Here is a 25,000-nt window from a genome sequence, read left to right on the forward strand (position 1 = left end):
GCAAAATTAAGAACTTTTTGACAGAGGACACTAGTTTTCATCAGAAAAGACCATGACCATGAACTGCAGTAGCTCTAATCTGACTTGTGATGGCTCTAATCACAGGTGTGAATTCTTGCTTTTTTAATTTGCTTATTATAGGTAGATTATCACTCTTAAATCTATAGGCCCAGGGAATATTCTCAGACTGCTAGGCCTTTGCATACATCAGTAAGCTGCCACTAAGCTCAGACCATTGCTGGTTGTCTAAAAGACACCCATGAACATCACCGTCTGGATTAACAACTGCACTGGAGAATCAGAGTTCACCCTGGTGGGATTCTTCAGTCAATCCAAATACGCAACTCTACTTGCTGTGGTCATATTTGTGGTTTTCCTGATGGTGCTCTCTGGCAATGCCCTCCTGATTCTTCTGATCCACTCTGACACCCGGCTCCACACACCCATGTACTTTTTCATCAGCCAGTTGTCCCTCATGGACATGATGTACATTTCTGTCACTGTGCCCAAGATGCTCATGGACGAGGTCCTGGGGAGCCACAAGATCTCAGTTGCTGCCTGTGGGATGCAGATGTTCCTATACCTGACACTAGTAGGTTCAGAATTTTTCCTTCTGGCTGCGATGTCTTATGACCGCTATGTGGCCATCTGCCATCCACTCCGTTATCCTGTTCTCATGAACCGCAAGGTGTGTCTCCTCCTGATGTCTGTCTGCTGGTCCCTGGGATCCTTGGATGGCTTCATGCTCACCCCTGTCACCATGACCTTCCCATTTTGTGGATCCAGGGAGATCCATCACTTCTTCTGTGAGGTCCCCGCTGTGACCAAACTCTCTTGCTCAGACACCTGGCTCTATGAGACCCTCATGTACCTGTGCTGTGTGCTCATGCTTCTCATCCCTGTGACAGTCATCTCAAGCTCCTATTCATCCATCCTCCTCACTGTTCACAGGATGAACTCAGCAGAGGGCAGGAAGAAGGCTCTCGCCACCTGTTCCTCCCACATGACTGTGGTCATCCTCTTCTATGGTGCTGCTGTCTACACCTACATGCTCCCTGCCTCCTTCCACACCCCAGAGAAGGACATGGTGGTGTCTGTGTTTTACACGATACTCACCCCTCTGTTGAACCCACTAATCTACAGTCTGAGGAATAAGAATGTCACAGAGGCTCTGAAGAAGTTGTTGGGTGTCAACCCTTTTTTCAAGGAACAGTAAAGTAATTGGACTCAACAGTTTCTTTCCTTTGTCTCCACATATCTGTTGTTCCAGGTCTCATGCTGACGTTGTTCCTCATGCATCATTGCACGGTCATCCCTTTTCAAGAATTAATTCTCTATTTGAAAATATCCTCACTGATGTCCTTCTTGTACATTCAAAATCTTTATTTGTATCTTTTTGATATTACATTTTATGAAATTGATAGTGGCTGTTTAATTTTGTTGGACAATAGGATTTTTTTCAGTGTCTTGAATTTTATTTTGGGGAGTATTGAAATATTTTTTAAATGAGTCATGTATATGTATATTATTTTATATATATTGTAAAATTGATCTTGGGTATCATCAAATCACCCACAATAGCGCTTTCTGGCAACAAACATTTCATGATGTGTGCTATGCTCATCAGTAATTTTCCTTCATTTATTTTGATAGCTAAAGAACGTAAACATATATACCATAAATATCTTTTATTAGTAATTAATGTTAGATTTTCCTCATTAAGAGACCTCAGAAGCTACATGGGACTATGTCTTCATTCATACACATACCAGTAGCAACTTCTAGAATGGAAGTTAAGTGCATACCAGGAAAGCAATACAGGGTCTCAAAAGAAATTTTATATTAAATTTACAACTACACAAGAAAAGATGGGTCTCATAAAAAATAGTTTAAATCTACTGAAATCTATTGAAATCATTTGAGATTTTCTTTTTTTTTTTTAATAATTTTTTTATTAAGAAAAGAAGAAAAAAAACATAAACAAAAAACAAGTTTCCACCTCCTCCCAGCCTCCCATCTCCCTCCCCCTCCTCCCACCCTTCTCCCCCTCCTCCCACCCTTCTACCCCTCCCCCCACTCCTCTCCCCCTCCCTCTCCAGTCCACAGAGCAGTCCAGGTTCCCTGCCCTGTGGCAAGTCTTAGGTCCTCCCCCCTCCGTCCATATCTAGGAAGGTGAACATCCAAACTGGCTAGGCTTCCACAAAGCCAGCACATTAAGTAGGATCAAAACCCCGTGCCATTGTCCTTGGCGTCTCATCAGCCCTCATTGTTCGCCATGTTCAGAGAGTCTGGCTTTATCCCATGCTTTTTCAGTCACAGTCCAGCTGGCCTTGGTGAGCTCCCAGTAGATCAGCTCCACTGTCTCAGTGGGTGGGTGCACGCCTCGTGGTCCCGACTTCTTTGCTCATGTTCTCCCTCCTTCTGCTCCTCATTGGGACCTTGGGAGCTCAAATGGATGAAGAAAGTATGGAATATATACACGCTAGAGTACTACGCTGCGGTAAAAAACAATGACTTCTCGAATTTTGCAGGCAAATGGATGGAAATAGAAAACACTATCCTGAGTGAGGTGTCCCAGACCCAAAAAGATGAACATGGGATGTACTCGCTCATAATTGGTTTCTAGCCATAAATTAGGGCCACGGAGTCTACAATAGGTGAACCTAAAGAAGCTAAGTAAGAAGGTGAACCCAAGGAAAAACATATAGTTATCCTCTTGGCTAAGAACCTTCATCTGGTGATGGATGGAGACAGAGACAGAGACCCACACTGGAGCACTGGACTGAGCTCCCAAGGTCCCAATGAGGAGCAGAAGGAGGGAGAACATTTGAGATTTTCAAATGACAATAGTCTTACTAAAAATTATGCCTTATTGAGAAATAAATGGTCATGAGGTATTCAACTGTTAAGAGATAGAGGGAGTTAGAAAAAAAATGGTGGCTAACAAAGTCAACAAGATGTGAATGAGGATAAATGGCATATTGAATTAACTGTGTGCTTTTGTTATAATTTATGCATATTCAAAATTACATAAAAATAAAGAGCACAATACAGTTTTATCTTTTCATCTCCTTTATTATGGAATAATAAAAATAGTGGTCCAAAGAAATTTAAGTTAGGTCATACAAGTGTCAAGGAGAGTTTCAAAGGTTCAGCACAGCTGTATTTGCGAACAGATGCACTCATGTATCCCTACAAACCAAACACAGCTCTCGCTTCGAGGGACTAAGGTACAGCTTATTCTGTGAGTGACCATGGCCCAGGAACGTGGACTCAGGTGGACATGTTCTAAAGTTTCATGGAAACTCACAAAGCACAATCAAGCCATAACTCATAACTCTAGGCATTTTTCAACTACACCCTGGAGATATCAGAGGTTCAAGTTATAGCAAAGTGGGAAAATCTCTGCCATGGTTCTCAGATGCTGTCTGGTGACATGGAAAGATTTTAGTTTGTGGGTGTTAGCATTTTGATGTCAGTACATTCCAAATGGTTTCAAATGATAGGCACAGACAGGATTCTGGCTCAGAAACTAAAGCTGGCAATAAATGACTCCTAAGGGCCCAATGACAGTTGGGGTCGTTTGGCTTTATGTCTTAAGGTTCTAAGCCTCTATAAGAGCTTCATAGGAGTTCTAATCAGTTGACCTGTCTTGTAGAACTTTTGTTTGTTTGTTTCTGACTTTTTGGGGAATTTTTTGGTTAATCTTTAACATGTGTATGGCTTTGTCTTCTGGGAACCTCAGTGTGATGTTCACCAAGAGTCACACTAGGTGCAGGAAGAGGCCTAGGGTCCTTCTATGACCTGTGGAGATGAAATCATTGCCAGAAGTCAGGTCAGTTGCGGCAGCAGTCTTTAGGAGAGAGAGGTTGCTGGTGCTGCCATTCTGATTTGAGACTGATTTGTTCCCACACTCTGTACTGAACACAGTATTTACATGTGACATGTAGAAGGAATGCAATATCTAAATTAAATGATTGAGAATGAAGTAAAGAAAGTAAAGTAGCAAATGAAAGAAACAGGCTTCTTCATTGACAAGAACCAGAATCATGAATCAAAAGAGACGGAGAAGGACACCTTATACTCATAACAGGAAAAATCCATCAAGATGAAGTCTCAATCCTGAACATCTATGCCCCAAATAAAAGAGCACCCACATATGTAAAAGAAACATTACTAAAGCTTAAATTACATATCAAACCCCACACACTAATAGTAGGAGACTTCAACACCCTACTCTCCCCAATGGATAGGTCAACCAGGCAGAAACCTAACAGAGAAATAAGAGAACTAACAGATGTCATGACTCAAATGGAATTAACAGACATCAACAGAACATTTCATCCAAACACAAAATAATATACCTTCTTCTCAGCACCTCATTAAACCTTCTCTAAAATTTACCACATACTCAGTTATAAAAAAAAAAGCAAACCTCAACAGAAACAAAAATATTGGAGTAACCCCCTGTATTTTATCAGATCATCATGGTTTAAAATTAGAATTCAACAGCAACACCAATTTCAGAAAACCCAGAAACAGATGGAAATTAAACAGTGCTCTATTCAACCAGCCCTGGGTCAAGGAAGAAATAAAGAATGAAATTAAAGACTTCCTAGAATTCAATGAAAATGAAGGCACAACATACCCAAACCTAAGGAACACTCTGAAAGCAGTGCTAAGAGGAAAGTTTATAGCACTAGGTGCCTACATAAAAAATCTGGAGAAAGCTCACACTAGTGACTTAACAGCACTCCTGAAAGCTGGAGAACAACAACAACAAAAAAGCAGAGTCATCCAAAAAGAGTAAAAGACAGGAAATGATCAAATTGAGGGCTGAAATTAACAAAACAGAAACAAAGAAAACAATACAAAGAATCAATGAAACAAAGAGCTGGTTATTTGAGAAAATAAAAAAGATAGACAAACCCTCATGCAAACTAATCAAAAGGCAGAGAAAGAACAACCAAATTAACAAAATAAGAAATGAAAAGGGGGACATAATAAAAAGACACTGAGGAAATCCAGAGAATTATTAGGTCATACTACAAAAACCTGTACTCCACAAAATTAGAAAATTTAAAAGAAATTGACAATTTTCTGGAAAGATACCACATACCAAAATTAAATCAAGACCAGGAGTACAATTTAAATTGACCTGTAACCTGCAAAGACTAGAAGCTGTCATCAAAAGTCTCCCAACCAAACAAAGCCCAGAGCTGGATGGTTTCAGTAAAAATTTCTACAAGAAGAGCTACCCATACTCCCCAAAATGTTCTACATAATAGAAACAGAAGGAACATTGCCAAACTCTTTTTATGAGTCTACAGTTAACCTGATACCAAAACCATAAAAAGGCTCAACCAAGAAAGAGAATTATAAACCAATCTCATTCATAAATATAGATGCAAAAATACTCAATAAAATACTGGCAAACTGAATCCAAGAACACATCAAAAAATCATCCATTATCATCAAGTTGGCTTCATCCCAGAGATGCAGGGATGGTTCAACATAGGAAAAATCTATCAATGTAATCCACCATATAAATAAACTGATAGAAAAAAAAACATATGATCAACTCATTAGATGCTGAAAAAGTATTTGACAAAATCCAACACCCCTTTATGATAAAGATCTTGGAGAGATCAGGGATACAAGGAATATACCTAAACATAATAAAAGCAATATACAGCAAGCCGACAGTCAACATCAAAGTAAATAGAGAAACTCAAAGTAATTCCACTAAAATCAGGAACAAGACAAAGATGTCCACTCTCTCCATATTTGTTCAACATAGTTCTTGAAGTTCTGGCTAGAGCAATAAGACAACAAAAGGAGATTAAGGGTATACAAAATGGAAAGGAAAAAGTCAAACTTCTGCTATTTCAGATGATATGATAGTTTGCATAAGTGACACCAAAAACTCTACTAGGGAACTTCTACGGCTGATAAATAGCTTCAGTAATGTGGCAGAATACAAGATCAACTCAAAAAAAAAATCAGTAGCCCTCCTATACACAAATGATAATGAAGCTGAGAAAAAAATCAGAAAAATATCACCTTTCACAATAGCCACAAATAGCATAAAATTCTTGGGGTAACACTAACTAAAGAAGTGAAAGACCTGCTTAACAAAAACTTTAAGTCTTTGAAGAAAGAATTAAAGAAGATACTAGAAGATGGAAAGGTCATCCATGATCTTGGATGGGTAGGATCAACACAGTAAACACAGCAGTTCTGCCAATAGCAATCTATAGATTCAGTGCAATCCTATCAAAATACCAGCACAATTCTTCACAGACCTTGAAAGAACAAAAATCAACTTCATATGGAAAAACAAAAACCCAGGATAGCCAAAACAATCCTGTACAATAAAGGAACTTCGGGAGGCATCACCACCCCTGACATCAAGCTCTATTACAGAGCAACAGTAATGAAAGCAGCTTGGTATTATCATATAATCAGACACGAGGACCAATGAAATTGCATCGAAGGCCCAGGTATTCACATACCTATGAATACCTGATTTCTGACAAAGAAGCTAAAATTATTCAATGGAAAAAAGAAAGCATCTTCAACAAATGGTGCTGGCATAACTGGATATCAACATGTAGAAAAATGAAAATAGATCCATATCTATTGCCATGCACGAAACTCAAGTCCAGATGGATTAAAGACTTCAACATAAATCCAACCACACTGACTCTGACAGAAGAGAGAGTGGGAAGTAGCCTTCAATGCATGGGCACAGAAGACCACTTCCTAAATAGAACACCAGTAGCACAGGCACTGAGAGCAACAATAAACATATAGAACCTCTGGAAACTGAGAAGCTTCTGCAAAGCAAAGGACACAGTAAATAGGACAAAAAGGCAACCTACAGAATGGAAAAAAAAAATAGTCACCAACCCCACATCAGATAAAGGACTGATCTCCAAGATATATAATGAACTCAAAAATTACGCATCAAAATTCCAGATAACCCAAGTAAAAAATGGGGTACATAACCAGACAGAGAATTCTCAATAGAAGATGCTCAAATGGCCAAAAAACATTTAAGGAAATGTTCTGTCCCGCCCAGTCCTGCAGTCGTTCAGTCCCAAAGAAACACACAGAGGTCTACATTATTTATAAAATGGTTGGACTATTATCTCAGGCTTTCTTATTAATTAATTCTTACATCTTAGAGTAACCCATAATTCTTTTTTTAAAGATTTATTTATTTATTATATATACAGCATTGCTTCCATGTGTGCCTGCTGGCCAGAAGAGGGCACCTGATCTCATTACAGATGGTTGTGAGCCACCATGTGGTTGCCAGGAATTGAACTCAGAACCTCCGGAAGAGCAGTCAGTGCTCTTATCCTCTGAGCCATCTCTCCAGCCCCAGTAACCCATAATTCTTATCTGTGTTAGCCACATGATTTGATACCTTTTATCAATGAGACATTCTCATCTTGCTTCCTCTGTGTCTGGGTGACGACTGGAGACTGAGCCTTTCCTCTTCACAGAATTCTCCTGTTCTGGTCACCCTAACTATATTTCCTGCTTGGCTACTGGACAATCAGCATTTTATTAAACCAATACAACTGATAGATCTTTACAGGGTACAAGACCATTGTCCCACAGCATCCATCTGAATTTAGAGGTAAATGAAAAAGATCTTTTTACTAAAAATATCTTTATAGCTACTTCCTTGCAACATTTACTTCTCTGGAGAAAAATGTACAAATAGAAGCTGAGTTCTTATTTGAAGGGAGACATTGTAGGGTGGAATAAGTGAAGGATTCAGAACTAGAAGCCTCCAGTCTTTGGGTCAAAGCTGCCACTATAGCAATATAACATTTGTGAACCTCACTAAGCCCTGATTACTCTTCAACTCTTTGAACATGAACAAAGAAAGACTTCCTAGCGAAGTCTCCCCGGAAAGAGGCAGGTGAGATGTGCAGACAGTGGCAGCATGTTTCCCATGGCCTGTGCATCACTAGGAACAACAGGCAGCTCAGTGTACTTGCACTCAGATTGTACCGTGCATAAACTCCCTTACTCCTTAAACTGTTTCTATTACATTTCTATAACGCATCCACATTGTGGCATAGTTCATAACTTGTTAATTAAGCAGGATTTGATAGTTTGATGAGACTGTTAGTTTATCCCCCATCTCCAGCAAAGGTCCTCATGAATCAGTTTACAGGACTCAGCAAAGTCTTCACATTTCAACCTGGAGTAGTTCTTGCAGGACACAGGAGTGACAATCTGTAGAAAAGAGAGGTGACATTGGGGTGGAAGGCTGTCCCTTGGCATCTGCATGTATCCCTCTCTGTGCGTTAGATGCTGGATTCTATGAAACTTCTGGTGGCCCTGCCTGACAGCACACAGCACCTCAGACACCTGTTTCCTAACAGTGCTTAGTCAGCTGCCTCAATGCTGGACACAGCCTGGAGCCCCACAGAGCCTCTGTCACCTGCAGCTGATACAGATGCCCCAGGCCAGCAGGAACAGGGAAAGACCCCATTTCTCTCCCCTCCCCTCTTCTAAGTCTACCCTGGGCCTGCACTCAGACCAAGTGAGGAAGGAGTCAGGACGCTGCTCCATCTGCAGATAAAGCCCTGGGAACCAGAGAGGGCTGAGCTCAGGAGAGTGACCTGATGAGCAGAGGACACTGTGTGCTCAGAGGATGGATGGGAACACCGCCATGGTGTGGGAACACCATCAGAAACTTTAGGATTCAGAAGAAGTTCAGAGCAATTTGGCTGCAGGATCAAGAGTGCAGAGTTGGATCCATCTTCATTCCTGTTTTATACCATTGTCAGCTACACAGTTTAAACATCACAGTGTAAGGCTGGTGTGACTTTCTGAAGTGTGACTTTTCTCCATATAATGGTAATGTAAATATTCACATTTTGTACTTTTTTGTTGTTCTGTAATCTTCATGTCACTATTCAAAAAGAAACAAACATTTAAACTGACTGCAGCTCCAATGAACATGGCTTCTGACTGACAGCAGAACGCAGGGCTGAGTGATGGGGAGAGAACACGATGACACATGAGGATGGGTCCTCAGGACTGGTCTGCAACATACTAGGAAGGGGAGTTGAACCCCAGGCTTTGGACTCCACACCAATGAAAAATAACATATCACTAAAACTACTGAAAGTTTATATGAGCACATACACACATGTGCACACGCACACACAGAAACACACAGAGAGTCAGGGGAGAGAGAATAAAATTCTGTATAGTGAACAAGGTCCTGCACATAAACAATAACTGACTCATGTTGGACCATAATACTACACAGGATGGTGATTTCCAGGCTATTGGTAACACTGGCTATGGCTTTGCACTTTTACAAAGCTGAAGAGTAGATGAGGCTGTGGCTGAGGTTCTATCACCATCCCTGGCTCGCTTAGTTACATACTTCTTTAAAGTCCCACAGGGGAGTTATTAACAATTCTTTATTCAGGAATGAACAGAATCCAGCCAGGATGATGTCACTTGCTCCTGTGCCTTGTGCACTTAACCAGCTGCTGTCCCTTGGCCCATATGACCCAGGCTGCAGCTGCATCTGATGGTGAGTCCACCCGACAGGAGAGAATGCACGGCACAGGGTGGACGCTGCACAGGCTGTTCCTTCTTCAAGGGGTTTGATTATCATTTATTCTCTCATTTTCGTGTGTAGAAATAGATTTCTGCCTTCTTTTATCTCCTTTTTGGTTTTGTTTTATTTTCTGGATGTACAGAACATGCTTTGTAGACCAGGCTGGCCTTGAACTGAGAAATCTATATGTCTCTGTCTCCCCAGTGCTGGGAATAAAGGAGTGTACCTCCTTACCAAGCTTCTCCTTCATGCTTCCCTTTAGTACTTCCAAGTTACAAACGGAGCAATATTATTACACACACACACACACACACACCTGCATTGATTTCATTTCTGATCCCCCTCCCCAGTCTCACAAGTGCTAGGATTTTGGTAGGCATCACCAACACACCCACACTTCTTTCTATATTTTGGGGGTTCATATTATAATCCATTAGTTTTCCAAAAGTGACTCTTTTGCAGTTAATTTCACTTCAAGTGTGGGCAAAATTTAGTGTTGCAGTAATGAAAGAATAATTGTCTTAACCTTATTCATGGCTCAACATATAAAGCAGGCTGTGGATGATCTAAACAGAAACCATACATTCCTGGGGACATGGTGTTTCCCACAGATCCAGGCAGGTCTCAGTCTGTGCCAACCCATCAGTTAAGCACTCACACTGTGCGTTATTGTGTGATGTGAGGCAGATGCTGAGACCCTGAGCTTCTCCACTGTAAGGGAAAGAAACATGGTGACTGCTATGGATGCACAGGGTGGATCAGAGATGCTGCTGGCTTGGGATGATGCTTTGTCATTTCTCTGCCTTCACTGTTAGTAACACCCAGTGTTAGCAGTGCACCGAGCTGTTCACATGAAATCAAACAGCACAGCAGGGGTAAGGGCAAGGCAGCTGCTGGTCCCATGCCTTGTGCAGACAGCACTTTTCGGTCCCATGGTCTCTGGGTGCCTTGCTGTCAATGGTCCCTCACTTAATAGAGCGCACTGCCTTCCCAGCTCACTGTCCCGTGCCTCCCCTTCCTCCTGACCTCCACTCACCCACAGACACTGTTCAGGGATTCTCATAGACAGTGGCACCCTCCGCAGTTCTTGTCCACTGTGTGTACAATTATAACCTGGGTTCAGCAGGTACCTCAATGTATACACTGTGAAACTTCAGTTTTAGAACAAATGTGTGTTTCTGTCACGAGCCATTTCAGGCTTCTTCTTTCTCACATCTCACAGGGCCTTGAGGTGGAAATCTTGAGACAAGAAACCTTAAAGTTAGCCAAAACATCACGTGCTGACCGTGGAGACTCAAGCTCTGGAAAGCACCACAGAGTGTCTTCAAGCTTGCTGCTTATCACTAACAGCAGGTGTTCTGGCCACTGACCTTGCAACTGCCCTGCTTAGCTGCCAAACTGCTCCACTTAGTTGCCTAGCTACCGAGCCCCTCCTTCCCTTCCCTGTTTCCTCAGTTCTCCCTTGCCCTAGCTCCTTTCTGAGGAGTATTTAAGACATGAAACTTGCTTCAATAAAGGGATGCCTTGACAAGGAATACTGCTTGGCGTCCGTTTCTCTCTCCTTCCATCTCTTTCAGAGAGTGCCTCTTCAAGACCCTGGAGTAACTTAGGACCTGCTGGGCGGGTCATGTTTCCTTTCACAAATAAGCTCTCTAAAAATGGAATTCTGTCATGTGTCTTCCCATTCCTCAGTCTGTTTGTCTCTATCTCTCTCCATCTCTTCCCACAGGTCTCAGGTTTGTCTGACATTTATATGAGGGAATCAAGGACCTGGCCATGTTTTCTGCTCCATCAGCAGCTTGGAAGAACATGGCCTTTTAAGGATTTCAGTTTCAGGTAGGTTTTTGTGGTTTGGTTTTTTGAATCTCGACATAGATGTAAAATGTCCCTGAGACCTATGATTGGTATCTCAGCAGCCCCTTGCTTGTAACTATTGCTAACATCTCAGAAAGAGGCGATTTAATTCCCTTCCTATTGATTAGAGCTATCAAAATGCAGAACCTACTAGTTCAGAAATAAAAACCTTAAAAATCTCCTTTCTTTGAGAAGTCCATGTGGAAGAGGCATTCACTGAGCCTTGTCAATAAGGCTGGGTACATTCTGTCTGCTGCTGTTTCTCACAATTGTGTACCTATTTGAATCTTCATTTTAATTCACTTACGTACTATTTTCCCAACACAGGTGGACACTAACTTTGTTTAATGCAGTCATGGTTACTGTTTCCTTAAATACATACATGCATACATATGTACATTATGTTTCCTTAAATATGTATGTATGTATGTATGTATGTATGTATGTATGTATGTATGAAGCACAGAGGCAGGCTGTGAGCATGGAGCACAGGGAAAGGCGAATCACATTCAGGGACATCTCAGGACTAAATGAAGAAGTGGATGATGGTCCATAGATATGCTATGGCCACACCCTGGCCTGGTAACCAGCAGTGACTGAGGCTGAGGCTTACATACAATAATGGAACTTGTGAGATGATGAACTTGGAGAAGCAGAGATCAGAGAAAGGTGGGATTTCCCATCACCTCAGTCTAAGCAATGCTAGATGAACAAGCATGTTCTTTCTTTTTTAAAATAGTTTTTATTTGTATTCTATAAACATAAGTGTTCTGCCTATATGCAGTAAGTCTGTGTGAGGGTGTCAGATCCCCTGGAACAGCAATTATAGACAGTTGTGAACTACTCTGTGTGTGCTGAGACTTGAACCCAGGTCCTCTGAAAGAATAGCTAGCTCTCTCAACCACTGAAGCATCTCTCCAGCCCCAGCAAGTATGTTCTTTGTATTGTTGTATCTATATTTTCATAGGACTATGTTTATATGAATGTATATTTAAATAACATTTACATATTACAACAAGCATGTAAGATTTACCAAAATCAATTTTAAATGGACAGTTTGAATTTTTCAACTAAGATTTCTTATATTATTTTAAAAACCATATTATTTAATGAATATGAAAGTGGAGACTGCATCTCATAATGTGTTAATATTAAAGCGAATCTAAAATTGTTCTTGAAAATAACCTTATTCATTAATATTCTTAATAATGTGTTTGCTTATTTGCATTTGACTCTCATTGGTTTGTGTTTCTTTGTTTTGGTCAGGGATTCACTGTTTTTGTTACTAGTAAAAAAAGTTATCCTGCAAAATCAAGAACTTTTTGACAGAGGACACTAGTTTTCATCAGGAAAGACCATGACCATGAACTGCAGTATCTCTAGTTTGAGTTGTGATGACTCTAACCACAGATGTGAATCCTTACTTCTTTAAATTGCTTATTATAGATAGATTATATACAATCACAGGGAATTTTCTCAGTCCACTAGGCTGTACACATCAGTAAGCAGCAACTAACCCCAAATCATTCCTGCTTGCCAAAGAGACACCCATGAACATCACCACCTGGATGAACAACTACACTGGACAGTCAGACTTCACCCTGGTGGGATTCTTCAGTCAATCCAAACATCCGACTCTGCTTGCTGTGGTCATATTTGTGATTTTCCTGATGGCCTTGTCAGGCAATGCCCTCCTGATTCTTCTGGTACTCTCTGACACCCGCCTCCACACACCCATGTACTTTTTCATCAGCCAGTTGTCCCTCATGGACATGATGTACATTTCTGTCACTGTGCCCAAGATGCTCATGGACCAGGTCCTGGGGAGCCACAAGATCTCAGCTGCTGCCTGTGGAATGCAGATGTTCCTCTATGCAACACTAGTAGGTTCAGAATTTTTTCTTTTGGCTGTCATGTCTTATGACCGCTATGTGGCCATCTGCCATCCACTCCGTTACCCTGTCCTCATGAACCGCAGGGTGTGTCTCCTCCTGATGTTTGCTTGTTGGTTCCTGGGATCCTTGGATGGTTTCATTCTCACTCCTATCTCCATGACCTTCCCATTCTGTGGATCCCGGGAAATCCATCACTTCTTCTGTGAGGTCCCAGCTGTGACCAAGCTCTCCTGCTCAGACACCTGGCTCTATGAGACCCTCATGTACCTGTGTTGTGTGCCCATGCTTCTCATCCCTGTGACAGTCATCTCAAGCTCCTACTCCTTCATCCTCCTCACAGTTATCAGGATGAACTCAGCAGAGGGCAGGAAGAAGGCCCTCACCACCTGCTCCTCCCACATGACCGTGGTCATCCTCTTCTATGGTGCTGCTGTCTACACCTACATGCTCCCTGCCTCCTTCCACACCCCTGAAAAGGACATGGTGGTGTCTGTGTTTTACACAATACTCACCCCTCTGTTGAACCCACTAATCTACAGTCTGAGGAATAAGAATGTCACAGAGGCTCTGAAGAAGTTGTTGGGTGTTAAACCCCTCTTTCAAGAAACAGTAAAGTAATTTGGAATGAATAGTTTCTTTCCTTGGTCTCCACACATTTGTTGTTCCAGGTCTCATGCTGTTGTTATCCTCATCCTTCCCTCATCCATCTTGTCTCATTGCCCAGTCATCCCGTTGGAAGAATTACTTCTTTATATGAAAATTTCCTCATTGATATCTTTCTTGTATATTCAAAATCTTTATTTGTATCCTATCGATATTACATTTTTTGACATTGATAGTGGCAGTTTAATTTTCTTGGACAATAGTCTTATTTAAAAATTTTGCCATATAGAGGGCTGGAGTGATGGCTCAGAGGTTAAGAGCACTAGCTGCTCTTCCAGAGGTCCTGAGTTCAATTCCCAGGAACCACATGGTGGCTCACAACCATCTATAATGAGATCTGGTGTATATATGTTAACAGAACATTGTATGCATAATAAATAAATCTTTAAAAAATTGCCATATTGAAAAATAAATGATCATGAAGTTTTCAACTGATAAAAGATAGAGTGAGTTAGGAAAAAGTTGGTTAACAAAGTTAGCAAGACATGAATGGAGATAAAGACATATTGAATTAATTGTGTGTGCTTTCTTGATAATTTATGCATATTTAAAATTACATAAAAATAAAGAGCAAAATACAGTTTTATCCTTTCATATACTTTATTAAGACATAATAAAAATAATGTCTAAAGAAATTTAAGTCTAGGTAGTAAAAGTGCCCAGGAAGGTTTGAAATGTTCAATGTTGCTGTATTTCCATATAAATGCACTCATGTATCCCTCAAAACCAAACACAGCTCTCACTTCAAGGGAATGAAATACAGCTTATTCTTGAGCCTATTGTGGTGACCATGGCCCAAGAACATGGTCTCAGGTTGCCTCCAATGACATGTGCCAAAGTTCCATAGGAAGTCGCAAAGCACAAACAAGTCATAAGTCATAACTCAAGGCATTTTAAAACTACATCATCAAGACATCAGGGTTTTAGGTTGATGCAAAGTGGGAAAATAGCTGCCCTGGTTCTCAGATGCCTTCTGATAATATGGAAAGATTTTAGTTTATGGGTGCTAGAATTCGGATAAGTCAGAAATTGCAAAAGGTTTTACATGATAGGCACTGGGATCCTGGTTCAGAAAACAAGCTGGCCATGAATGACTCCTAAGAACCCACTGAGAGTTTGGGTCATTTGGCTTTGTATCTTAAGATTCTAACCCTTCGTAAGAACTCCATGGCCTGTATTGCAGAATTTTTCTTGGTTTTTTGTTTCTTTGTTTGTTGTTTGTTTTTTCGTTTGGTTTTGAGTTTTTTGTTTTGTTTTGTTTGTTTGTTTGTTTGTTTGTTAATCTTTAACATGTGTATGGCTTTGTCCTCTGGGAACTTCAATTTGGTGTTCACCAAGAGTCACAGTAGGTGCAGGAAGAGGCCAGGTGTTCTTCTCTGACCTGTGGAGAGGAAGTTCATTCCTAGAAGTCAGGTCAGTCAGGGCAGGAGTCTTTAGGAGGGAGAGGGAGCTGGTGCTGCCATTCTGATTTGGGACCGATTTGTTCCCAGGCTCTGTATCTGATACAGCATATACATATGACATGTTACAGGAATGCTATACCTGACGTTAAATTATCGAGAATGAACTAAAGAAATTAAAGTAGCAAATGAGACAAACAGGTTTTTTTCATTGACAAGAACCAGAATCATCTTTCAGCCAGGCTAACTGTATGTTTCCTCTCAGTCCTTTAGTTATTTTAACTTTATGAATTATTTTATTTGATTATTAGGATATTTGAAATAATTTTATTACAGAATAATAAATTAATCTGTTTTCACTTGGCCTATCTAGTTTCAAAGCTATAAATTCATATCATGTGGTTAGTTCTAACTTTAAGAAAGATTCTTCTTCAGTTTCTAAGGTTTCGTAACTCTTATTTATAGGTTGTATTTTGATTTGTTGTGTTGAGGTGACATTGTACCAGACTGCAGTTTTGGGAAATAAATACAAATCCACCTTGTCTAAGAAATTAGACAGCAACATGGTATCATTTTGACTTCTCTCCTAACGGAACTGTCCTATCCCCATATACCAAACAAGAGTAAAGGGCTATAGGATAGGGTCATTTGAGGATAGGGAACCTGAAATTACCCTATCCTATAGCAATACTGACAAATACCTTGAATATCACCATAGAACCTTCATCTGGTGATGGATGGTGATAGAGACAGAGACCCACACTGGAGCACCGGACTGAGCTCCCAAGGTCCCAATGAGGAGCAGAAGGAGGGAGAACATGAGCACGGAAGTCAGGACCACGAGGGGTGTACCCATCCACTGAGACAGTGGGGCTGATCTATTGGGAGCTCACCAAGGCCAGCTGGACTGTGACTGAAAAAGCAGGGGATAAAACCAGACTCTCTGAACATGGCGAACAATGAGGGCTGATGAGAAGCCAAGGACAATGGCACAGGATTTTGATCCTACTTCATGTTCTGGCTTTGTGGGAGCCTAGCCAGTTTGGATGTTCACCTTCCTAGACATGGACGGAGTGGGGAGGACCTTGGAATTTCCACAAGGCAGGGAACCCGGACTGCTCTTTGGACTGGAGAGGGAGGGGGAGGGAAATGGGAGGCTGGGAAGAGTCAGAAACTTTTTTTTCTCAATAAAAAATTTTTAAAAAAAATAAAATAAATAAAAGCTCACTGGGTAAAATACCACTGAAATTTGATACAATTCTAATTAAAATAAAATAGACAAAAATGAGAAAAAAAAGAGTAAAGGGCTGGGGAAGGACTTTCCAATCTAATGAACCTAAGAAGCAAGCTGGTGTAGCTATCCTAATATCTAACAAAATAGACTCCAAATTGAAGGCAATCAAAAGAGATGAAGGACATTTCATATTGATTCCAGGAAAATTCCATCAAGACAATGTCTCAATTCTGAACATTTATGTCCCAAATACAAGGGCACCCTCATTTATATAAGAAACATTACTAAAGCTTAAATCATACATTAAACCCCGCACACTAATAGTAGGAGACTTTAACACCCCACTCTCACCAATGGATAGGTCTGACAGACAGAAAATAACATTGAAGTAAGGGAGTTAACAGATGTTATGACTCTATAGGTCTTAACATACACCTATAGAACATTCCACACAAACACAAAAGAATATACCTTCTTCTCAGCACCTCTTGGAACCTTCTCTAAAATTGATCACATTCTCGGTAACAAAGCAAATCTCAACAGATACAAAAAAGATGGGATAAACCCATATATATCTTGTTGGATCACCATGGCTTAAAGTTAAGATACAACAACAACATAAATTCCAGGAAGCTTACAATATTGTGGATACTGAATAACGCTCAACTGAATCACCACTGGATCAAGAAATAAGTAAGAAAAGAAATTAAAGACTTCTCATTGCCTTGGGCTCCTGGGAGCCACTCTAGGTTCAAGTCTCTTGCCAGCCCTAAGGTGGCTCCCTTAACTAAGAATTGTGATTCCGTGCATCCTTTCCAGCCTTCCTTTATCGTACTACGCTGCGGTAAAAAACAATGACTTCTCGAATTTTGCATGCAAATGGATGGAAATAGAAAACACTATCCTGAGTGAGGCAACCCAGACCCAAAAAGATGAACATGGGATGTACTCACTCATAATTGGTTTCTAGCCATAAATAAGGGTCACGGAGTCTACAATTGGTGAACCTAAAGAAGCTAAATAAGAAGGTGAACCCAAGGAAAAACATATAGTTATCCTCTTGCCTATGGGAAGTAGACAAAATTGCCGGGGAGGAAAGTGGGATCTTGGGGGTGGAGTGGGTTGGGGGTAAGGGGAGATGGGGAGAGAAAAGTGAGAAGGGGAGGATGGGGGGAACTTGGGGAAAAAATTATTTCTTATAAGGATATAATAGTTTTTGTTTGAATGCAACTAACAATGAAACCTGTAATGTTACTGCTTTAATATAAATAAATAAAAAAAAAAATTCAATTAAAAGGAAGGTTCAACGCACCCAAACTTATGGGACACTATGATGCCAGCACTAAGAGGAAAGTTCATAGAGCTAAGTGTCTACATAAAACAGTTGGAGAAATCCCACACTAGTGAATTAACAGCCCACATGAAAGGTCTAGAACAAAAAGAAACAAATTCACCCAGGAGGATCAGATACCAGGAAATGAACAATTGAGGGATGAAATCAATAAAATAGAAACAAAGGGGACAATATAAATAATAATAAAACGAGTTAGTTCTTTGAGAAAATCAACAAGATAGACAAACCCCTAACCAAACTAACCAAAAGGCAAAGAGAGAATGTTCAAATTAACAAAATCAGAAATGAAACAGGGGACATAACAGCAGACATCAAAGAAATTCAGGGAATTATTAGGTCATATTTCAAAAACCTTTATTCTACAAAATCAGAAAATCCAAAAGAAATGGAAAGTTTTCTGGATAGATTCCACATACCAAAATTATATCAAGACCAGATAAACAATTTAAATAGACCTATAACCCCTAAGGAAATACATGCAGTAGTTAAAAGTCTCCCAAACAAAAAACCCCGGGACCAGAATGCTTCAGCAAAGAATTCAATAGGAATTTCAAAGAAGAACTAATTCCGATACTCCTCAAATTGTTACACACAATAGAAACAGAAGGAATATTGTCAAACTCCTTTTATGAGGCTACAATTACCCTGATAAACAAACCACACAAATATGCGACAGAGAAAGAGAATTACAGACCAATCTCCCTAATGAGCGTTGATGAAAATACTCAGTGAAATATTGGCAAACCAATTCCAAGAACAAAGCATAAAAAATCATCCACCATAACCAAGCAGGCTTCATACCAGAGATGCAGGGATGGTAATATGGAAATCTGTCAAAGTAATTCACCACATAAACAAACTGAAAGAAAAAAAACTACATGATAATCTCATTGGATGTTGAAAAAGCCTCCGACAGAATACAACACTCCTTCATAACAAAGGTTTTGGAGAGATCAGGGATACAGGGATACAGGGAACATATCAAAACATAATAAAAGTAATTTAAATAACCTGACAGCCAACATCAAATTAAATGGAGAAAAACTCAAAGAGATCCCACTAAAATGATGAACAAGACAAGGCTGTCCACTTTCTCCATATTTATTCAGTATAGAACTTGAAATTCTAGACAGAGCAAGAAGACAACAAAAGCATAAAAAGAGGATGCAATTGGAAAGGAAGAAGTCATACCACCACTATTCACAGATGATATCATAGTATACTAAATGACTGATTAGGATTTCCCTCTGTATGTTTTAATGCCATTATTAATAAAGAAGCTGCAGTCTGGTCGGTGGTGGCACACACCTTTAATCCCAGCACTCGAGAGGCAGAGGCAGACACAGGTGGATCTCTGTGAGTTCCAGGCCAGCCTGGTCTACAAAAGCCAGTTCCAAGTCAAGCTACAGAAAAACCATGTCTTGAAAGGACACTTGCTCAATAATGTTCATAATACCGTTCTTTGTAATAGTAAAAACCTCGAAACAATCTAGATGCATCTCAACTGAAGAATAGATAAAGAAAATGTGGTACATTTACACAATGGAGTATTACTCAGCTGTAAAAAAAATGACATCATGAAATTTACAGGCAAATGGATGGACCTAGAAAAAAAATCCTGAGTGAAGTAACCCAGACTCAGAAAGAGAGACATGGTATGTGCTCACTCATACATGGATATTAAAGGTAAAGCAAAGGACAACGAGACTACAGTCTACAGCTCCAGAGAAGTTAGAGCCTTCTTCCAGTAATTGATGGAACCAGAAGCAGAAATCCACAACCAAGCACTAGGCTGAGCTCTGGAAATCCAGTCAAAGAGAGGGGAGAGGGAATATATGAGCAAGAAAGGTGAAGATCATGAAGGAGAAATATACAGAAACAGCTGAACCAAGCTCGTGGAAACTCATGGAGCCTCCATGGAACCAAATTAAGCCCTCCATATATGGAAGACAGTGATGAAGCTTGGATTGCCTGAGGGGCCTCTAGAAGTAGGACCAGAATCTAATCCTAGCTTGTTGGAGCCCATTCCTTATGGTGGGATGCTATGCTCAGCCTTAATGCAGGGTAGAGGGACTTTGTCCTGCCCCGAATTAATGTGCCAGACTTTGTTGACTTCCAATGGGAGCCCTTATCTATTGAAGGAGGAGATGGGATGGGAGAGGCAAAAGGAGTGGGAGCAGGGGCGGGAGGGAGAACTGTGGTTGGAATGTAAAATAAAGAAAAATTAAAAATGACCACCGCTAGAGATGCTTTTCAGACTGTTCACAATTTTAAATACAACTACTCACTAAATGCCTCTTTATCTTGTGAGGTTTCCTCCTCCTCATGTGCCCCCTTTGACAGGAGGGTTTGCTTTGTTTTGTTTTGAATTGTGGTGATTTCAAAACATTTTGCAATTTTGAACAATTAAAATCATGAAAATATACAAAATTGATATCAGCACACCTAGGTTTGTGTACACTCTCCATTATGTGGAGATACTACAGGACTCTCAGTCCACATCAGAGGAGTAATTTGAACCCAAAGCCTACTTTGGGAAGTCTTGACTTAGGATCTTGGTGAATTTTCAGTCTCTAAACAGTAGTTGTGATTATTTTTGTTTGTTTTTCTGTTTTTTAAAATATCAATTTACCACACAAAAACAAAACAGAACAAAACTCTTATGAACCAGAATAGGAGCAGCAATGGGTCACTGAGCATTCTCCTCAAATATTAAGACATACAACCATGGGGAGGGGGTGCTTTTTACTCAGTAAATACATATACTTCAACTATACACAATTTATAGTGCATGAAAGCTTCCAAAAGAACAGGCTGATAAAAGATATTGGCCAATTCTTCATATTTCATGCGAACATATCCTGACTTATCAGGAAGCCAGGCTATGTTTAGAGCTGCAACAGGGAAGCTCTGGAGGCTGGAGCCACAATAGGGCAGCTCAGTGCTGGAGGGGAAGGCATCCTCAATTGTCAAAAGCCAGACTACCTTAGCTGGGGTATAGTAAAGGACGGTCTCCCTGCAGGATATAGCAATCCCACCCTCTCCTGGAGAGCCACTACATCTGAACTCTACTCTGCTCCCCTAAGGGAGCATCCTAGCAGAGTTCTCAGCTTGTTCTTTCTTCTTCGGCCCAAGATGTTACTTTTGCTAACACTCTGCTAAAGGCGAAGCCAGTGCAGAAATGTAGCGATCTCTTCCAGTTCCTAGGAAAAGTTGTTACTCTTTCTGCTCAGCCTTGTTCATGCACACATACACACACCCCCAAAGAAAGCATCTCAGCAAGGTTTTTCAGTTCAGTCCCTTAAGAGACCCCCCCCCAATCAGGTTCTTCTATTCTGTGCTGGAGAATGAAGATCGTCACCCAAGACTCTTTAGAGAAAGAGATTTATTTGAGAAGGAGGAGTCCAAGAGAGGGATGCCTGTGACCAGGGAGTAAAAGACAGCCTCCTACTAAACAGGCAGAGAGGCTTATATAGGGTTTCTTAGAGGCAGAGTTTTCCCAGGGAGAAGAGGGATTGGTCAGTTTTCCCTGCTCAGGGATTGGTTAGTTTAGTTGGTCAGGGGCAGGGATGGCTCTGATTTCAGGGTCAAACGGTGCTTCTTTCACTGGTCATTTTTAGCCTTTTGGCTCTAATCTTAGGGCCAGGGCATATTTCTCTTACTGGTTCTAATTCTAGAAACAAAGCGTGTTTCTTTGGTATTGCTTTCAGAGTCAGGGCATGTTTCTTTGGTTCTGGGTTCTGAGCTAAGTGTGTTTCTTTTCCTGGCTCAGGTCTCAGATCCAGGGTGTGTTTCTTTCACTGGCTCTGGGTTCAGATTCAGGGTGCTCAGAGATTGGATGGTTTCCTGCTCAGAGACTGATTGATTTCCCTGCTTTTAGTTGGCCATTTACTCAGAAGTTGAACTCCACGCCTATAAAAGATAACATGTCACAAAAACTTCTGACAGTTTATATGAGCACACATACACACACACTCACAGATGGGTGGATAGGGAATAGAATTCTGTATAGTGAACAAGGGCCTGCACATACAATAAGTGACTCACATTGGACCAGAATCCTATAGTGATTTCCAGGCTATTGGTAACACTGGCTATAACTTTGCACTTTTACAAAGCTGAAGAGTAGATGAGGCTGTGGCTGAGGTTCAATCACCATCCCTGGCTCGCTTAGTTACATCCTTCTTTAAAGTCCCATAGGGGAGTTATTAATGATTCTTTATCCAGGAATGAGCAGAGTCCAGCCAGGATGACGTCACTTGCCTCCTGTGCCTTGTGCACTTAACCAGCTGCTGTCCCTTGGCCCATATGATCCAGACTGCAGCTGCATCTGATGGTGAGTCCACCTGACAGGAGAGAATGCACGGCACAGGGTGGACGCTGCACAGTCTGTTCCTTCTTCAAGGGGTTTGTTTTGTCATTTATACCTTATTTTTTATATGGAGGGGGAAAGATCTGCCTTCTTTTCTCTCTCTTTTGGTGTTTTGAGATAGGGTTTCTCTGTGCATCCTTGGCTATCCTGAACTTGCTTTGTAGAACAGGCTGGGCTTGAACTGTGAGATCTATATGCTTCTGCCACCCCAGTGCTGGGATAAAGATGTACACTGGCACACCCAGCGCCTTCCTAAAGCTTCCTTTACTGAAATTTTGTTTCTAAATTAGGAGTGATAAACACACACACACACACACACACACACACACACAAATGTCTTGCCTTGATTTCATTGCTGATCCTTCTGCCCCAGTCTCACAAGAGCTAGGATTATAGTAGGCATCTGTCAGGACACCCGCCCTTCCTTCTGTATTTTTAATGTTCATATGACAATGCATTAGGAGGTTTTCAGATTTTGTCTTTTATGGTTTATTTAACTTCAAGTGTGGAAAATATTTGAGGGACACAACAATGCCAAAATAATTGTCTGAATCTTATTCATGATACATCATATGAAGCAGACTGTGGATGATCTAAACAGAAACTATGCATTCCCAGGGAAATGGTGTTTCCCATAGAAGCAGGAAGGTACAAATCTGTGCCTACCTGTAGGTTAAGCTCTCAGACTGTGCGTTATAATGTGATGCAAGGCAGATGCTGAGACCCTGAGCTTCTCCACTGTAAGGGAAGGAAACACCGTGACTCCTATGGATGCACAGGGTGGATAAGGGATGCTGCTGGCTTGGGAAGATGCTTTGTCATTTCTCTGCCTTCACTGTTAGTATCATCTAGTGTTAACAGTGCACCGAGCATGAAATCAAACAGCACAGCATGTGTAAGGGCAAACCAGCTGCTGGTCCCATGCTGTGTGCAGACACCACTTTTCTGTGCCATGTTCTCTGGGTGTCCTGTTGTCAGTGTCCCCAAGTTAACAGAGTGCACTGCCTTCCAAAACACCTCCTGTGCCTCCCCTTCTTCCTGACCTCCACTCACTCAGAAAACATGTTTCAGGGATTCTCACAGACTGTGTCACCATCCCCAGTGCTTGTCCACTGTGTCCACGAATATACATTAAGTCAGCAGGAACCTTAAGGTGAACACGGGCAAGCATCAGTTCTTTAATTGATGTAAGTTTCTTCACAAATAGCCTTCTTAAAATAGACATCTGTCGTGTGTCTTACCATTCCTCAGTCTGTTTGTCTGCCTCTATCTCTCTCCATCTCTTCCCACAGGTCTCAGGATTCTCTGACATTTATATGAAGGCATCAAGGGCCTGGCCATGTTCTCTGCTCCATCAGCAGCTTGGAAAAACATGGCCCTTTAAGGATTTCAGTTTCAGGTAGGTTTTTGTGGTTTGGTTTTTTGAATCTTGACATAGATGTAAAATGTTCCTGAGACTTGTGATTGGTGTCTCACCATTCCTCCCATGTAACTATTGCTAACATCTCAGAAAGAGATTTCATTCCCTTCCTATTGCTTAGAGCTATCAAAATGCAGTACCTACTAGTTCAGAAATAAAACCTTTAAAAATATCCTCTCTTTGAGAAGTACATGTGGAAGAGGCATTCACTGAACCTTGTCAGAAAGCCTGGGTACATTCTATCTGCTGCTGTTTATCACTATGGTGTACCTATTTAAACCTTCAAATTTAATTCATGTGTATACTATTTTTTTTTTTTTTTTGTTTTTCAAGACAGGGTTTCTCTGTGGTTTTGGAGCCTGTCCTGGAACTAGCTCTTGTAGACCAGGCTGGTCTCGAATTTTATCAGCACAGGTGGACACTGACCTTGTTTAATGCAGTCATGGTTACTGTTTCCTTAAATGCATGCATACATAAATGCATGCACACAAACACACACACACACACACACACACACACACACACACACACACACTTGCATCAAGCCCAGAGGCAGGCTGTGAACATGGAGCAGAGGGAATGGTGAACCACATTCAGGGACATCTTAGCGCTGTGTTCTCTCTTCTCAGACTCCATGGAGAAGTGGATGCTGGTCCATAGGGATGCTATAACCATACCCTGGCCTGGTAACCAGCAGTGACTGAGGCTGAGGCTTACAGACAATAGTGGAACTTGTGAGATGATGAACTTGGAAAAGCAGAGGTCAGAGAAAAGTGAAACTTCCCATCACCTCAGGCTAAGCAACATTAGATGAACAAGCATGTTCTGACTCATTTAAAAATAGCTTTTATTTGCATTTTATAGATATTGATGTTCTGCCTACATGAAATAAGTCTGTGTGAGGGAGTCAGATGCCCTGGAACAGCAATTATAGACAGTTGTGAGCTGCTGGAGTGTGGGTGCTGGGACTTAAACCCAGGTCCTCTGCAAGAGCAGCCAGCTCTCTCAACCACTGAACCATCTCCCCAGCCCCAGCAAGCATGTTCTGTGTATTGTTGTATCTATATTTTCATATGGCTAGCTTTGTATGAATGTATTTTTAAATAGCCGTTTACATATCAAAACATATGTAAGAAACCTCAAATTCAATTTTAAATGAAGTGTATGAGTTTTTTAATTAAGATTTCTTTCCATCTTATTTTAA

The 25,000-nt window shown here is 40.9% G+C and overlaps 2 protein-coding genes across 2 annotated transcripts; both read left to right on the forward strand.

Moving 5' to 3' along the window:
* Positions 1–259: 259 nt before the first annotated feature.
* On the forward strand, positions 260–1,216 carry LOC121456775 (olfactory receptor 2T29-like). Its single transcript, XM_041665224.1, has one exon. It carries the CDS (start codon positions 260–262, stop codon positions 1,214–1,216), a length of 957 nt encoding a protein of 318 aa, XP_041521158.1.
* An 11,792-nt stretch (positions 1,217–13,008) lies between these two features.
* On the forward strand, positions 13,009–13,971 carry LOC121456838 (olfactory receptor 2T29-like). The gene has a single exon (XM_041665321.1). The coding sequence runs from the start codon at positions 13,009–13,011 to the stop codon at positions 13,969–13,971; it is 963 nt and encodes a 320-aa protein (XP_041521255.1).
* Positions 13,972–25,000: the final 11,029 nt, after the last annotated feature.

This window comes from Microtus oregoni, unplaced genomic scaffold (genome assembly GCF_018167655.1).
Source record: "Microtus oregoni isolate MIOR12 unplaced genomic scaffold, Mior012 000015F_ref0000493, whole genome shotgun sequence".
NCBI lineage: Eukaryota > Metazoa > Chordata > Mammalia > Rodentia > Cricetidae > Microtus > Microtus oregoni.

Coding starts and splice junctions, on each gene's coding strand:
- LOC121456775 (XM_041665224.1), top strand. CDS start 260: ATGAACATCACCGTCTGGATTAACAACTGCACTGGAGAATCAGAGTTC.
- LOC121456838 (XM_041665321.1), top strand. CDS start 13,009: ATGAACATCACCACCTGGATGAACAACTACACTGGACAGTCAGACTTC.